The sequence below is a fragment of the Podarcis raffonei genome, chromosome 7, assembly GCF_027172205.1.
Source record: "Podarcis raffonei isolate rPodRaf1 chromosome 7, rPodRaf1.pri, whole genome shotgun sequence".
In the NCBI taxonomy this organism is placed as follows: Eukaryota; Metazoa; Chordata; class Lepidosauria; order Squamata; family Lacertidae; genus Podarcis; species Podarcis raffonei.
The window spans coordinates 716,648-732,111 of record NC_070608.1 but is presented as its reverse complement, the minus strand read 5'-3'; the positions used below and the strand labels follow the sequence as shown (position 1 = coordinate 732,111).

At 52.3% G+C, this 15,464-nt stretch overlaps 2 protein-coding genes across 4 annotated transcripts in view; one reads left to right on the top strand and one right to left on the bottom strand.

Annotated features, from left to right (window-relative positions):
- Positions 1-7,134, top strand: part of LOC128416946 (riboflavin transporter 2-like) — a 274,487-nt gene extending 267,353 nt beyond the window's left edge. The window contains exon 5 of the mRNA XM_053395043.1: positions 7,084-7,134. The gene's annotated coding sequence lies outside the window, so the exon portion shown is untranslated. The remainder of the gene's footprint in view (positions 1-7,083) is intronic.
- Positions 1-15,464, bottom strand: part of WDR97 (WD repeat domain 97) — a 35,110-nt gene that overhangs the window by 4,567 nt on the left and 15,079 nt on the right. The window contains exons 13-29 of one of the 3 annotated variants that reach the window (XM_053395029.1): positions 15,222-15,368; positions 14,576-14,719; positions 14,262-14,492; positions 12,606-12,719; positions 11,768-11,961; positions 11,428-11,737; positions 10,477-10,614; positions 9,670-9,774; positions 9,329-9,454; positions 7,499-7,702; positions 6,313-6,434; positions 5,269-5,428; positions 3,779-3,850; positions 2,388-2,450; positions 2,120-2,191; positions 1,361-1,447; positions 286-354 (exon numbers count right to left, since the gene is read on the bottom strand). In XM_053395029.1, the coding sequence (XP_053251004.1) occupies positions 286-354; positions 1,361-1,447; positions 2,120-2,191; positions 2,388-2,450; positions 3,779-3,850; positions 5,269-5,428; positions 6,313-6,434; positions 7,499-7,702; positions 9,329-9,454; positions 9,670-9,774; positions 10,477-10,614; positions 11,428-11,737; positions 11,768-11,961; positions 12,606-12,719; positions 14,262-14,492; positions 14,576-14,719; positions 15,222-15,368 (2,358 nt within the window). Of the gene's footprint in view, positions 1-285; positions 355-1,360; positions 1,448-2,119; positions 2,192-2,387; positions 2,451-3,778; positions 3,851-5,268; positions 5,429-6,312; positions 6,435-7,498; positions 7,703-9,328; positions 9,455-9,669; positions 9,775-10,476; positions 10,615-11,427; positions 11,962-12,605; positions 12,720-14,261; positions 14,493-14,575; positions 14,720-15,221; positions 15,369-15,464 lie in introns of all 3 variants that reach the window. The other 2 variants (XM_053395027.1, XM_053395028.1) reach the window with 2 other exon arrangements.

Below are 15,464 nucleotides of genomic sequence, written 5' to 3'. Positions count from 1 at the left end.
TGTACTTTTTCTATTGTCAATTTTATCGCACAGTTTGTTTTATAACTTTTCCTGTATATTCATCTGGTATATTTATTCCATTTGTTTATTATATACAAGTATCATGCAGTTCTGCTAGGATGTCATTATTACAATATAATCTTATATATTCTTTGAGTAGTCTCCATTCTCTGAATATTTTTGGATTTGGGGCTCCTCTGGCTTTTCCGGTCAGCTTTGCTAATTGAAAGTACTCTAGCATGAGTGATTGCCAATCTATTATACTTTCTGAACTGGTGGCCTCACCTCCAGGCTTCCTGACTCCTCCGTCTCTGGCTGCCCTGCATCGTCCGTGACGGCACCACCCTCTGGCTCCTAAGTCAGAGGAAAACGCACCAGTCACAGTCCAATTGGGCAAATGTTTCTGGCACATGGAAAAAACATGGCAGGATATCTCCAGTTACAGGGAACCAGGCAGAGGGCCTTCTCGGTGGTGGCACCTGCCCTGTGGAACGCCCTCCCACCAGATGTCAAAGAAATAAACAACTATCTGATGTTTAGAAGACATTTGAAGGCAGCCCTGTTGAGGAAAGTTTTTAATGACTGATGTTTTAATGTATTTTTAATCTCCTGTTGGAAGCTGCCCAGAGTGGCTGGGGAAACCTAGCCAGATGGGTGGGGTATAAGTTCAGGGTTTCAGATAACTTAGACCAGGAGGCTTGCAAGTCTTCTCCAGGCCTCACTCTGTCTTATATATGGAAGATCCCCTTTCATTTATTATTTCTGTTATGTATATATAATAGAAGGTGGCCTACGTAGAAAAACAACCACTAAAAACAATTCAACATTAATAACATTAAAACTCTCTCTCTATAAAATCTATTCAAAGCACACCAACGCTAGCATCGGCCCCCTCATTAAAAATGGCAGATACTCTTACCCTTATCCATCTATTACAAAACCATTATTACCATAAATAATTGAACATTACAAGTGTCATTACAACCCTGCCAAAGATTTTAACTGTTTACAGTGGTCTTTTAAATAAATTACAAATTTCCTCCAATCTTTAGAAAATACTTGATCTTCCTGGTTTCAGTAAAAGATGCAATAAACCTAAATTTATATATGGAACCCATGGAGGGAGAGGAGGCGGTCTGAAGGTTTGAAAGAACCTTGTACTTTAATGTTTGAAATGGTTTTGTTTTGGATGTATAATATTATCTAAAACTCAATATTTTATTTAAAATTTTTTTTTAAAAAAAATGACAGATACTCAACCATCCAAGTTCACTCTTAGAGGGAATGTTTATAGCGGGTACCTTTAGTTAGACAAGAAGGGGCATTTTGGGGGGTGAGCTCAAGGGGAGTCTTCCCGTACCTGCGGACTCTCCTCCTTCCTCGCCCTCTTCTCCTTCGCAAGGGATCTCCTCTCCGCCCTCGCCTTCTTGCCCAGGTCTTTCCCCGCCTGGAATGAAGACGCCAAGGAGAGCCTCACTTTGCAGTTCAATAGTTGCAGTATGGGGGCTACCAGCTGTCGTGGGCGGCCAGGGGAAAGGATTAGATGTTCCAGCCTGTCTTTTTAGGATATTTGGATTCACGTCTTTTGTCCAATATGCACTGTGGTTCAGTGGAGGCTGATGGGGGGGCACCGTCCCCAAACGACCCCCACCTGCCTAGCTGCCCTCCTTCCTGGGGGGGGGGGTGGCCTTGGCTGTCAAGAGTCCTTCTCCTTAGTCTCAGTGTTCCCAGCAGGGGAGGGGAGGACGGGCTGGTCATTGGCTCTGGGGGCACCTGCTGTGGGGCTCGCTGCCTTCTGCCCCACCAGTCTCCATGGGAACCACCCGGCACTGGATTGAGCATTCCCTCTCTCTCTCTCTCTCTCTCTCTCTCTCTCTCTCTCTCTCCTGCAAGCCACCCAGAATAAAGAATAAAATTAAAAAGATCTGGTCTCATGGAAGCCGAAATGTGATTCATAGAAATGTGAAGTTGGAAGGGTCCCAGGGGTCATCTAGTCCAACCCCCTGCAACGCAAGAATCACAGAGCAAGAAGAGGCCCCTCCTTACCTGGCACAGGGACAGCCCCTTACTCTCAGGTGCCACCCTGCCTGGTTTTGCAGGACTCTTCGGCAGACCTTACCTCTTTGTAGCTCTCGGGGGAATATTTCCCCTCCAGCCGCCTCTCCTGGTCCACGCTAGAGCCGCTCCACTCCTGGGTCAGACAGAGAAGATATACCAAGGGGCTTTGGAGGGGTGGTTGGAGGGTTAGCCTTTGGCCAACCTGGCATCCCCCAGAGGTTTTGGACAGGTGGCTGGTGAAAGCTGCAAGAGCTGCCTAGAAGGAACACCGCCCCTCCAGGCACCCAACCTGGGCTGGCTTCACGAGATTCCTCTGGGAGCCTCCTCACCTCTTGGTAGCTTTCCGGAGAGGACATCTTGCTCTCTGTCTCCATGGTGGAGCGTCTCTTCTGCTGGAACAAGGACGACAACATGTGAGTCAGAGCCATAGCTGTCAACTTACAGATTTGAAAATAAGGGACCAGCAGCCTCGGAAATAAGGGATCAGCAGCCAAAATAAGGGGTTTTCCTGGCACAGGTATGTTCAACTTCTGAGCCCCTCCGAGCCAAAGGCAGAAAGCCCAGTCAGCAGCCAAACGAAGCCCCCAGCAGTGGTTCCCACAGCGCAGCAACCCGGCAAAGGGGATGCAGCAAGGAAAACCACTGTCACCTCTCTGCTGGGAAGCACTGAGCAAAGGCGAGTCCCCAGGCAAGGTGGCTGATTTGATTGGCACAAGGCATGCAAGCTCCACCCCCCCCAGTCGTTCTTAGACTCCTTATTGGGTGAGCAACACAGCCAAGCAACACAGTTGGAGCCTCCCTCCTCCCTGGCTGGCAGGGAGGGAGGGAGAGGAGCTGCTTCCTTTGAAACCCGGGAAATTTAAGGGACATCATCAATAAGGGACAGCAGTGGGACACAGCACTGGGATAAGGGACTGTCCCGCCAAATAAGGGGCGGTTGACAGCTATGGTCAGAGCCCAGCTTTGAAATCACTTAGCATGCGCTTCAAGCACTGTGGCTAGATAGGCAATGGGTTCTTAATTTCAGTTGAAATGTAAATTATATATACCGTATTTTTCACCCCATAAGACGCACTTCTTTCCTCCTAAAAAGTAAGGGGAAATGTCTGTGCGTCTTATGGGGCGAATGTGTGGTTGATCGCTGGCTCCCTTTTCGCCCCCTTGCCCAGGCCTCCATCGTTGAATGTTCTGCAGACGGAGGCCGTTTGTTTCCCCAGCGACTTGTGACTGGCTGATTAGATTATCTGTCTGGAAACTGTAGAAACGGCTCCCTTTCCTTTCCTAAAGAAGCTGCAGAACTGTGAGTTGAACCCCATAAAAACAAGATTTTTTCCCTTTGCAAAGTAAGCTCAACAACTTTGAGCTGATCCTCAAAAAACGGGGCTTTCCTCCTCTTATGGAGCGAAAAATACAGTAATTTTCAGACATCTTTATTTATAGCTATTGTAATGGACGGACTGTGATTTCATTTGCTTTTTTTGTAATTGCCTGGAGTATCGATAAACAAGGCAGAGTAGAAAATTTAAAAAACCTGGATGATCTGGGGGGCTCTGAAGGATGGGGACCCCCTGGGTGGGGGGACAAGGGAGCTAAGCTGAGAGGTGCAGGAAGGTGGGGGCAAAGGAGGAAGAAAAGGAGGAGGAGGAGGAGAACTGCCCTCAGCCTTCCTCCTTCCCACAATAATCAGCAAAGACCAGGCTGGACGCACAATACTTCTTACCTTCTGGAAAGGTTTAAAGGAATAGTGCCTTCTGGATGGAACCTTCTGCGCCAAAAGCTGAGCTCTGTGCTCCTGGGAGGAAGAGAATCATCAGGTGCCGCTTCCAGCGTGGAGAAAAGAGTTTGCTGAATGTTTGTTGCCCAAAGGGCAAATCCCTTTGCTGTGCAAAAACGTGGCCTGGGACCCCCCCCCCCGGCCCCCACTGGAGGCAGCTTTCAAAAGCAGGAGCCCCCGGGTTGTGGGCAGGCAGAGGGACACACTGACCCGTAATATACCGTATCTATTTTTAAGTGACAAGTTTCAGGTGAGGTCTTTGGGGCCCACCAAATAAGAAACTTTTGGTGTTGCGGTTTCCTAGCAGATGATCTATAGAAATAGTCGGTGAAAAATGGCTTTTAGTTCATTTTTCTCAGGAAATAATTAAGCTTTTTTTATTTTAAAAAAGCACATTTGGGGTGTCGCTAAAAGCTTTTGGTGTCAAAGCATTGCAGCAAGGAATCCACAGGAGGAGTCGATTTCTTTTTAATGGCAAATTGGAGGGGGAATTAAAATATTAATTTTAATATTTTGTTGAAAGCTACTCAGAGTGGCTGGGGAAGCCCAGCCAGATGGGCGGCATATAAATAATAATAATAATAATAATAATAATAATAATAATAATAATAATATTACTATTACTATTATATTGCAGCAGGGGTGGAGGCGAGTCATTCCTGCTTAAAATGCTGGCAGATTAGAGGCAGTTAAATGGAGCATCTATAGGCTGGCGCAGGTGAGTTACATTTCTCCCATCAACCATATTCTCCTAATCGATTCTCCCTGACATTTGGACTGGATTCTGGTGCTACAGCTTGGGCTCCTGGCTGCTGAGGTTGGAATTCAGCTGGTGCCTGTAGGCGGAGCAATGAATGTAAAACTCTCCCTTGTCCAACATACTGGCATCTACGCACACAGTCGCATCTCTCTGCAAGAGTCATCGTCACAGTTCAAGATCACGATTCCAGCCTGGCTAAATCACTCAAGGAGCTCATAGCTCCCAAGGGCCAGATAGAGAGGCCCGAGGGGGCCATATTTGAAGTTCCCAACCCCTGAAGTTCACTGGGCTGAAAGCCTTAATGAAAGTTAGCTTTTTAGCTGAAGGTTGTACTCAGCCGATGTAAGCAAGACCTTCCTCTCTGACAAAGGGAGATCATTCTAGCTACCCAGACAGCTCAAGTGGCGAAGCTGCTGGCTGGGGAACTGCATTGGCAAATGGCTGGTTTCTTCCCAGAGGAGGGAACCTTGCTCTCTGAGCCGCACCTGTATGAGAACAGACCCTGACTCCTCCCTGACCCGCTAGAGAAAAGGCCAGGAGAGAATGGGTGCGTTGCAGATTTCAGCCTGGCTCCTGCTTGCGGAGTTTGACAGATTCTGTAGCGGGGGGCGGGGGGGCAGGCTGCAGCAAGGTGACCCCTCCCCGGACGAAGGAAGAGAGAAGGGGGAAGAGGCACCTTGAGCTCCTGCATCTTCCCTTCCAGCCAGCGGTCGCAGGTTCCTCGCATCGTCTCTTTGGAGTCGCTTGCCTTCACCGGCCAGGAGCTCAGCTCCTTGGTGAAATAGCTGTGGGGGTCCTGGATTCCCACCTCCTGCATCAGATTATGAATGACGACCCTGAAAGGAGAAAGAGGCAGGTGGGCTCACGCTGCAAGGCGGGGGAATTGCACCCACAGGACCACTCCACCACATTTGCTGACCTGAGCCATAAGAAGAAGAGGAAGAAGAAGAGTTTGGATTTGATATCCTGCCTTTCACTCCCCTTAAGGAGTCTCAAAGCAGCTAACATTCTCCTTTCCCTTCCTCCCCCACAACAAACACTCTGTGAGGTGAGTGGGGCTGAGAGACTTCAGAGAAGTGTGACTGGCCCAAGGTCACTCAGCAGCTGCATGTGGAGGAGCAGAGACGCGAACCCGGTTCCCCAGATTACGAGACTACCGCTCTTAACCACTACACCACACTGGCTCTCCATAAAATACCTGTCAGAGCAATGAGCTAAAGGAATGTGTTTTTCTTTAAACACCCCTTTTCTCCTGCCGGTTGCTGTCCACCTGCTCTTTGAGAATGTGCATCTAGGCAAGGATGGAAGGGGGTGGTCTCTGCTGCCTGTAACTTGCTAACTGAAGGCAAACAGATTTGGACGGGCAATTTGGAAATCTACATGGTCCTAAACCCTGATTTCAAAACCATGCGGATAAGAGAAGCTACGCTGAAATCAGTTCACCTGTGGCACGTGTCTCTCAGGCTTTTTGCAGTGGTGGAACCCTTCCCTTTAAACAAAACTTCAACAGAGCCCTTGCAGTAAAGTCTTTTCAAATCGTTTTCTTTTAAAGGGGGGGGGGTTGCTTATTGAGAGAGCAACCAAGATGGAGCCAGTCAGAGCAGCTGGCAACTTTGGAAAGCAGCAACTTTGACAAACTGTCCTGAAGCCTTTTGTTTCCTCTGCCCCCCTTAAGGCTTAGGCTCCTACCAGTGACCCCCCCCCCCGCCCAGGCCCTTACTTGTCTGGGGTGTAAGCCTGCATGTAAAAGGTCATGAGCTCCACTATCAGGTCCTTGTTGTCCTTGTCCATCTTCACGAGGGCCTGCAAGGTGCCCAGGATGAACTTCCGATGCTTCCTTTCCTGGAATGTCGAGAGAAGACAAGGGCATCTTGGCAGGCAGGCACAGGAGCCCACAAAGCCAAGGGCCAGCCTGGGCCAGCAGTGCCTACTCTGGCTGGCAGTGACTCCCCACGGGCTTTGGCAAAGAGAGGAGGAGAGACAGAGGTCTTTTCCAAACTCCCTAACCTGGAGATGACGAGGTTGGAACCTGGGTGTGTGGGGATGCCTTGGATATGGAAAGCAGCTGCCCTGAGATATGGCATTCCTGGATTGCAGGGGGTTGGGCTGAATGACCTTTGGGGTCCCCTCCAACGCTACAATTCTATGGCCCTGCAAGTCACTCCTGGGTCTGGCCAGCAGGGAAGTTGAAATCTATTGACAGCCGGGGGGCCTCCCTCTCTGGTGGGTGAAGGGGGGCACATTCCATCCGGCACTCCCAACACTGGGGACTTGCTGGCCTTTTGCACACAATCTCGTTCCCCTCCTGGGGAAATGCAGTTTCCACCAGAAGGAAAGAACCGTCTTCAGGAACGACATCGGCAGCGCTTGCAAGCGCTGGCTCCCCTTCCTCCCTTGTCGCTTTGCTTCAAAAACATCTCCCACCCCTTTAAAAGTCCCCCTTGGGCCTAAGCACCTTCTCCAGCAGACCCAGTGGGGAGAAGAAGAGGAGAAGAAGAAGAGCTTGGATTTGATATCCCGCTTTATCACCAGCCTACGGAGTCTCAAAGCGGCTCACAATCTCCTTTCCCTTCCTCTGTGAGGTGAGTGGGGCTGAGAGACTTCAGAGAAGGGTGACTGGCCCAAGGTCACCCAGCAGCTGCATGCGGAGGAGCGGGGAATCGAACCCGGTTCCCCAGATTATGAGTCTACCACTTTTAACCCCTACACCACACTGGCTCTCAAAAGGAGGTCCCAGCTTCCTTTTGAGGGGCTGCTCAGTTATGAAGACCAGAAACTTTAGCCAGCAGCTGGGGATTGTGGAAGGCCAGCCCTCCACGCATGCGTGTGTGTGTGTTCCCCCAGCTGAATATGCAAGACAAGATCTGCACGGCAGCACAAAGCGAGGAGCCCAGAGTGACCCTCACCCGGAGGGAGGGAGGGTCGTCCCTCTTGTTCAACACCTGGATAAAGGTGCTGCAGACCAGCTCGTTCATCCGATTCCCCATCTCGTCCTTCAGGCTGGCGATGGCGGAAACCAGCTCTGCCTTTTGGCCAAAGTCTCTGGTGGTAACCAAGAAGGCCATCATCTTCGTCAAGAACTCGTTCAAGGTCATCTCCGGCGGAAAGCCCTGGTGAGAGGGAAGGGAAGCTGCCTTGCGGGAGTTTGGACCAGTCGACCCAAGGGGTCCCTTCCAATTAGAGGATTCTAGGAGCGCCTCTGAGCTGATGCGCCCACCCCGGGAGGACAAGAAAAGCCTGCTGGGTCTTGAAAGAGCAAAAGAAATGGCCCCAGCAGTCGCAGGAGCTGTGGGAGGCCAACTTACCCAAAGGAAAGGTGCACACAGCCTGCCCCAGACCCACCCGCTGCCCCAGAGGAATCTCCTCATTCATACCACACTCTCACCCTCCCACAGAGATAAAATGTGCACAGCTTATCTTCTCTCTCTGGGGGTCTCTAGCAGCAAATGCTCTACCAATGAGTAACAGCAGAGTATTTTTACAACCCCCCAACCTCCCAGAACTGGCTAGTTCTTTTGCAGTGGGAGTTTAGGAATGACTATGGAGGTGGAAACAGCCTCTGAATACCCTTCTGGCCATTGGGACCACTGGCAAAGAGATGGAGCTTCTCTTTACACGCCCCCCCATCGCCATTAAGAAACGGGGGCTTAACAGTCTCAAATTCCCATAAAGGGGAGGCATCCCCTCAACCTCCTCTGTCTCCTCAGAAGCATCCAAAGAGGCGAGGAAAGAAGCTCACTCTCTCTGAATCTCTTTTCTGCACAGAACGCTTCACATCCTCCGAAACCCAAGACTCACTCAAGCAGGTGAAACGCAACTAGCTAAGTTATATGTCGTCTGTGAGCGAAATATTGTCACCTTCCCCTTTTCTTTGCTTCTCTCCCCTCACATTTCCCAAATAAAATTGTTTATACTTTGATATTTGACTTCACTGGTTTACACAGGAATTTGGAGTCTCTCGTTAAAATTATTCCCCATGTGATAGGTGGCATGGCTGTTAAGCTTTCTTTCTCTCTCTCTCTCACTCACACACAGTTGTTATGTTCTGCATCCTCTGGGCTTTCAAAACACAAATCTAAAGCTCTTTTTCATTTCACCTTTCTAGAGCTTAAGGGAGGGGTCCTTGTCAGCTGGGTTTAGAGATCCCTTCAGAACACAGTTGGACAGCAAAGTCGTTTCCAGGCTAGCCGGTTCTGCCCAGACACTGAGGTCCAGCGCTGAGGGCCTTCTGGCGGTTCCCTCGCTGTGAGAAGTGAGGTTACAGGGAACCAGGCAGAGGGCCTTCTTGGTGGTGGCACCTGCCCTGTGGAACGCCCTCCCACCAGATATCAAAGAGAAAAATAACTACCAAACTTTTAGAAGACATCTAAAGGCAGCCCTGTTTAGGGAAGCTTCTAATGTTTAATAGGTTATTGTATTTTAGTGTTTTGTTGGAAGCCGCCCAGAGTGGCTGGGGAAACCCAGCCAGATGGGCGGGGTCTAAATAATAAATTATTATTATTGTTATATATAGGATCAGCCTGTGGTTGCAGGCCTGTTGCCATTCTTTCTTTGGGAGAAGACCATTTACACAACAAGTGGGTCTGCCAGTAGAGGAAATCTTTGTCTTCCAGGTCTGTGGCAAGCAGAGCCCCAGGGATGGGGCAGGGAGAAGGTCCTGTGGGCAGCAGGACTCCTTGGCCCGCCTTGGCCCTCAGCGATGGTCTCCAGATCCTCGTTGTCCTTCAGCCTCTCACCTCAGGAAAAAGATCTTGGAACCACAGCATGTCCAGGAATGGCAAGACAAAGAAGGGAGGCTCTTTCTTCGGCTCCGGGTATTGAGATTCATCCAGCTGCGTCAGGAAGATCTCAGGAAGATCCGTCTGGAATAAAGAGGAGGAACCATTATTTACAATGTTCCTCCAAAACATTGCCATAAATGCCAGTTTCCCCATAAACCCGTTAGAGAAACAGCCTGACTTGGGGGTCCCTGGCTTATGGGTCCCTTGCCGCACAGGACCCTCTCAGGACATCCCTTGCCAGCCAGCAGGAGAGAGGCAGGAGGACCATCCCAGGTAGGGAAGAGGTGCCTGCTTACCTGTTTTTTACTCGGTTTGATGATGCTGATCTCTTCAGAAACCCGTGTCCTGGGCTCCTCATCCTCCTTCCACCCTGGGACCGTTCTCAAGTGGCTTTCTGTCTCCTGGCAAAAGCAGAAGGGAAAGTGCAGACCCCCTTGGCCAAGAGGAGCCCCCCCCCCCGTGCCCCACAGTTCCCCACCCACAGACAGCCTCCTGAGACTGCCACCCTTCCCAAGCGAAGCAGGTTCCAAGCGGGAGGCCAATTTGGAGCCCCCAGGCACTTCCAACTTTGACCTGAACCCCCAAAACTGGGGTAGATCACTGCCAGGCTTTACCGTTTTTTTCTCTCTATAAGACTCACTTTTTCCCTCCTAAAAAGTAAGGGGAAATGTGTGTGCGTCTTAAGGAGCGAATGCAGGCTGCGCAGCTATCCCAGAAGCCAGAACAGCAAGAGGGATTGCTGCTTTCACTCTTCCTCCAAAAACTAGGTGCATCTTGTGGTCTGGTGCGTCTTATAGAGCGAAAAATACGGTAGCTCTTGGGAGTTGGCCACCCCTGGGCTAGAGGGAAGACCAGCAGTTAGAGCTAGGCTGAAGCAGCAAGCAAGCAGGCATTGCGTTGTGGTTTTGCCCCAGGGCGTCTCAAGCTTGTCTTGCACGCTCCCTGCCAAGGTTTGTCCTCTCTGGGTGCTGAGTTTGTGTCCTGCCTGCTCCTTTCACAGGCTTCCAGGCAGGGTCCCCCCGAGAGCGCAGCCCAGGTCCCCAGCCTCCCCCCGCAGGCCTGGCACTGAGGGTGCAGGGGGAGGACGCCCTGCTCCGCCTTACCGGCTCCACCACCCTCACGAGTCTCTCATCTCTCTCATCCGCCAGCATCTCCTGGCTGTGAAACTGCAGGGCGGCCACCGAGTTGGGGATGAAGCCAGACGACAGCCTGGGCAGCGGGCCGTGGTGGCTCTCCAGCTCCTGGCAAGGGAGAGCAAAGCAGTTCAGACAGCAGCCGCCTTCCGCACCCCAAGAGCAAAGCTTGGGGGCTTGCCCCACCCCTTCTGGATTTTGTGTAAACCTTGTCTCATTGGAAAAGTTCATAGGGAATATTGGGTGACTTTCGACAGGTGCCTGTATTTCAGTTCTCGTATTCTTTGGGAAAGTGGGAATTTGCTAAATTCAGCTTTAAGTGTGATTTCTTCCCCTGCTCCCTCCCGTGAAGGTCATGAAGAGCTTGTCAGCCATAGGCACATGCTCTTTTGTGCTCAGGTCTCCCTCGGGGGTGTCCCCCAGAGAGATGAGCCATGGGCCTGATCCAGCAGGCTCTTCTTACAGAGGTCTGCTTTGAAAGCAGAACCTCCATGCCCAGGAACAGTCTACATCTAAATCCCAGGTCATGGGGGGCAACGAGGGGAGAACAGTGTTGCGTTCAGGTCCTGCTGGGGAGCTTCCCTTAATGCCCATCTGGTTGGCCACTGTGAGGACACGATGCTGGACCAGTGGGCCTGATCCAGCTGGAAGGCTCTTCTTAGCTTCTTATGCCCAGCCAGAGCACACCTAAGCAGAGGGCCCCCAGCTTAGCTTTTCTAGGGAGAGAGAGGCCCCCCTCGCCCGGCCATGACGCTGCCCTGGACATGCAGCTGCTCAGGGTGCTGCCAGAGAGGAGAAGCGTTGCCAACTCTCTGCCTCAGGCCCTGGCAGCAGACCGGCTTGTGGCCTCTCCCCGGAGCCAGAGGAGGAGGAGGACAAGGGGGAGAGGAAGGAGCCAGCGGCCCAGGGAAGCCTCACAACCTGTAGTCTGAAGTAGTCCTTGCTGCCGGAAGGCGGCCTCTCAGGAAAGAAGCCCTTGATGATGACAGAAGATGTCTGGCTCTTCATGCGGGAAACGGAGCCCAGGGACTTGGGCGAAGACTCCTGGCTCCGGGCAGGCGAGGAGGGAGACAGCTCCTGGCTCCCGACTGGCAGAGATGGATGGGACTCCTGGCTCTTGGCTGCGAAAGATGGAGTCGACGCCCGGCTCCTGGCTGGCAAGGGAGGAGACCCCTGGCTCTTGTCAAGCGACGAAGGAGACCCCTGGCTTTTGCTTGGTGATGAAGGAGACCTCTGGCTCTTCTCAAACGAGGAAGGAGACCCCTGGCTCTTCTCAAACGAGGAAGGAGACCCCTGGCTCTTGCCTGGAGACGAAGGAGACCCCTGGCTCTTCTCAAACGAGGAAGGAGACCCCTGGATCTTCTCAAATGAGGAAGGAGACCCCTGGCTCTTGCCTGGAGACGAAGGAGACCCCTGGCTCTTGTCTGTCGAGGGGGACTCCTTGAAGATGACACTCTAGGCACACAATCCATGGTCGCCCAGGTGAGGCATGGAGGACACCTGCGTACCCCACTCCTTTCCCCCTCACCTCGCTTGCACCTCCTGCCCCCATCTCCAAAATGCCTCCCGCCAGCCAGTGAACGGCACAGGACACAGAACCACCCCAACACCCGCCAACGTCCACCTCGGGGGCCTCGCCAGCCCCTCCTGCGCTGGAGCCCAAAGACATAGAATTACACCCACGGTGGGTGGGCCATTTCTTTTACAGGGGAGGAGGAGATTCTCCCTCTGGCGGTGCCTGAGAGAAATGGGGAACTGCGGGGGGGGGGGTTCTGCTGGGCTCTGGGGTGGCGTCAGAACTCCAGCAAAGCTGAGAGTAGGAAGATTCTGGACGGATAAAACTAAGTCCTTCTTCACGCACCACAGAGCGAAACTGTGGAACTCCCTCCCTCATGAGGCAATGATGGCCCCAACCTGTTCATTTCCGTGGTTTGGTTGGAAGTCACTTCAGGTTGCCTTGGGCAGGATAAAGCTTTGGTCAGGGTGCTGAGGGAGGACATCCCATGAAAGCCGCACCTGCCAATCGCAGCCCCCGAGGGAGGCAAGGATGCGGCGGCAGCAGCAGGAGAAGCTTCCAGGTGCCAGGTGAGCCCTCTTACCTTCTCGCTCTTGATGGGCTCCCCAGGGAAACTGGGGGATGAGGAGAGTTGTGAAGGGGGTGAGACGGAAGCACTCATTTTGGACTCTTTGATTGCATCCAAGTCTTTATTCAACTGAAGAAGAATAAGAGTTTGCATTTGATATGCCGCTTTATTGCTACCCGAAGGAGTCTCAAAGCAGCTCACAATCTCCCTTCCTCTCCCACAAGGTGAGTGAGGCTGAGAGACTTCAGAGAAGTGTGACTGGCCCAAGGTCCCCCAGCAGCTGCATGTGGAGGAGCGGAGACGCGAACCCGGTTCCCCAGATTACAAGTCCACCACTCTGAACCACTACAGCACACTGGGTCTAGGATAAAGGGCAAGGAAAAGGAGGAGCTCAGGTTAACTTTGCAGGCCAAACTCAGAAGGGTCTTTTGTCAGACTTCAGTCCTCTCTTGGGACTATAATGATTATTATTAATGACCTGCCCTTTACCCTGAGGTTCCTGGGTAGGTCGCAACATTAAAACACCATGTCATTGTGGGCTGGGGGCTGGATGATGCCCCGAGTCCCTTCCAGTGCTTGGAGCCCTGCATGTAGGGAGGGTTAGAATTCAATAGAATAAATTGCCAAACTAGTCTGACAAGATCCTTTGTAAGACTATTATTATTATTCTTGTTATTCTCTATTAAATTTTTATACCGCTCTTCAACCGAGGATCACAGGGTGGTTTACAATATTAAAATGAAAAAATACATACCATAGTAACAAACAAAAGCAATGACACCCCATCTCCCCACTGTTTAAAAAGCCATAGATTGTTTAATTAGCCAACGGCCTTCGGAGAAGAGGAATGCTTTTGCCTGGCACTTAAAGATAGGTCAGGAAGGCACTGGGTGAGCCTCCCTGGGAAGAGCATCCCACAGATGGGGAGCCACCACAGAAGAGGCCCTGCTGCCATAAAACATCTCTCTCCTGTATTGGTCTCTACAGCCCCCGCAGGCGCCATAACTCTCCAGTGGTTTGACTCTTCCATGGTCTTCCAAGATAGATGGAGGCAACACACTAGCTGGCAATGGAAGTGTCCTCATCAGCCTCCCAAAATCCTGTGATGGGATGCAAGAGCTGCGACTAAGTGATGGGGCCTCCAGACTAAGGGATGGGGCCATTAGTCCTCCACTCCCCACCCCCAGCTGTTTGTGAGCTGGGCTGGGCTGGAAGCTGGAACCACAGAGACCTGCTTGCTCTGTGCTGGATCCAAAGCTGAGACTGATGAAGAAGCCGGCTGGGCTGGGTGTGGATGCTGTGATCCCCTCCGTCCGATGCTCAGATTGCAGAGATGTGTGAGTGAAACCATCTCAGCATACAAAAGGTCCCGGGTTCAATCCTTCACAGCATCTCAAGCTCAAAGGGCCTTACTGCCCAAGTAGCCCACCCTAGTTAAAGGGCTCTGAGGAAGACCCTGCAGAGAGAGTGACTGCTGCCAGCCAGAGAAGACAGCACTGGACTGGACAGACCAAAGGTCAGACTCAGGATAAGGCGGCAGCTTCAAGAGCGCCCACAACTTCTGGGATCAGGCGGGCACACATTTTAAACAGCAGGTTTTGCTTGTGCCCGTCTGTCAGTCCGTGGGCTTCCTGCTTCCACACCCCCCTGCCCCCACCTCTGGAATCTCACCGTTGCCCGACGGATCTTGACCTTGCTGCCCCTGGTGTCCATGCCAGAGAGCATGAGGCCTGGGGAAGGACGTCTTGTGCTGGGGGGAGATTTCTCCGCTTCGTCCAAGGGGGGGCTAGAGCTGGGCTCCAGGACCTCCTCAGGGGCTGTCACCACTGGCGGGGGCACCGGAGGGGGCAACCTCCTCCTCTTCTCCTTGGGGGGTCTCTTTCCCTTTTGTGCCAGGCCTAACTGGGAGACAAGAGGGGCACTCTCAGTCCTCTGCCGCTGCCCCAGCCCCTTCCCCACTCCAGCTGCCCTCCAAAGATCCTCACCTGCTCACTCTTGGTCCTCCTCACTCCAAAAAGCGGGAATCTCACTGGAGGAGGAAGCGGGGATAAAGCTTCTTTGATTTCAGACACAGACGGGGCTGTTGAGAGGACGGCCTGTGGGCTCCCCTCTGCAGGGGGGCTGGTGTCCTGTGGGGAAGGCGGGAGGAAGGGGGTCTCTCACAAACCAAGATGGCGCCACAGTCGCCCCAAGGTGCCACCTTGGACATGGACTCAGTGGCATCACCTCAGGCAACTAATAAATAATAATAATAATAATAGATTATTTATACCCCGCCCATCTGGCTGGGGTTCCCCAGCCACTCTGGGCGGCTTCCAACAGAATATTAAAATACAATAGTCTATTAAACATTAAAAGCTTCCCTAAACAGGGCTGCCTTCATACACTCCTTCAGATATACAGGACCGAGGAGGCAAAAGGTTTTGGCAAGCCCTGGCGGAAATGCTACAGCTCAGCCTCAGGGCTGCATTGCCCTGGTGGCTTCAAAGGCATCTCTCGCCAAGGGAAGCTGAGGAACGGCCAGTGGGAGTCGGCCTTTGGCGCAGAGCCACCGGTGAGAGGGCAGGGACACCAGGCAGGAGACCACATGTCTCCTGAGGGCGGGGGGGGGGGGACTGCCCCACCAGTTACCTCCAACGTTTCAGGACCTTGCAGGGAAATGGGTGGAGGGAAGGACCCCAGGAACATGCCGTCTGGCCCATAGAGCTCCGAAATGGACTTTGCCCGGCACATGGCTTCCAGCACCTCATCAGCATTGAAGGTGTCCTCCACCGGGATCTGGGAGAAAAGGCAGAGGGGAGGAGACGCAATAAACGCCACCTGAACATGCAGCAAAACCACCCCCTGTCTCTCTCCCACGGCTCTGCAGAGGAG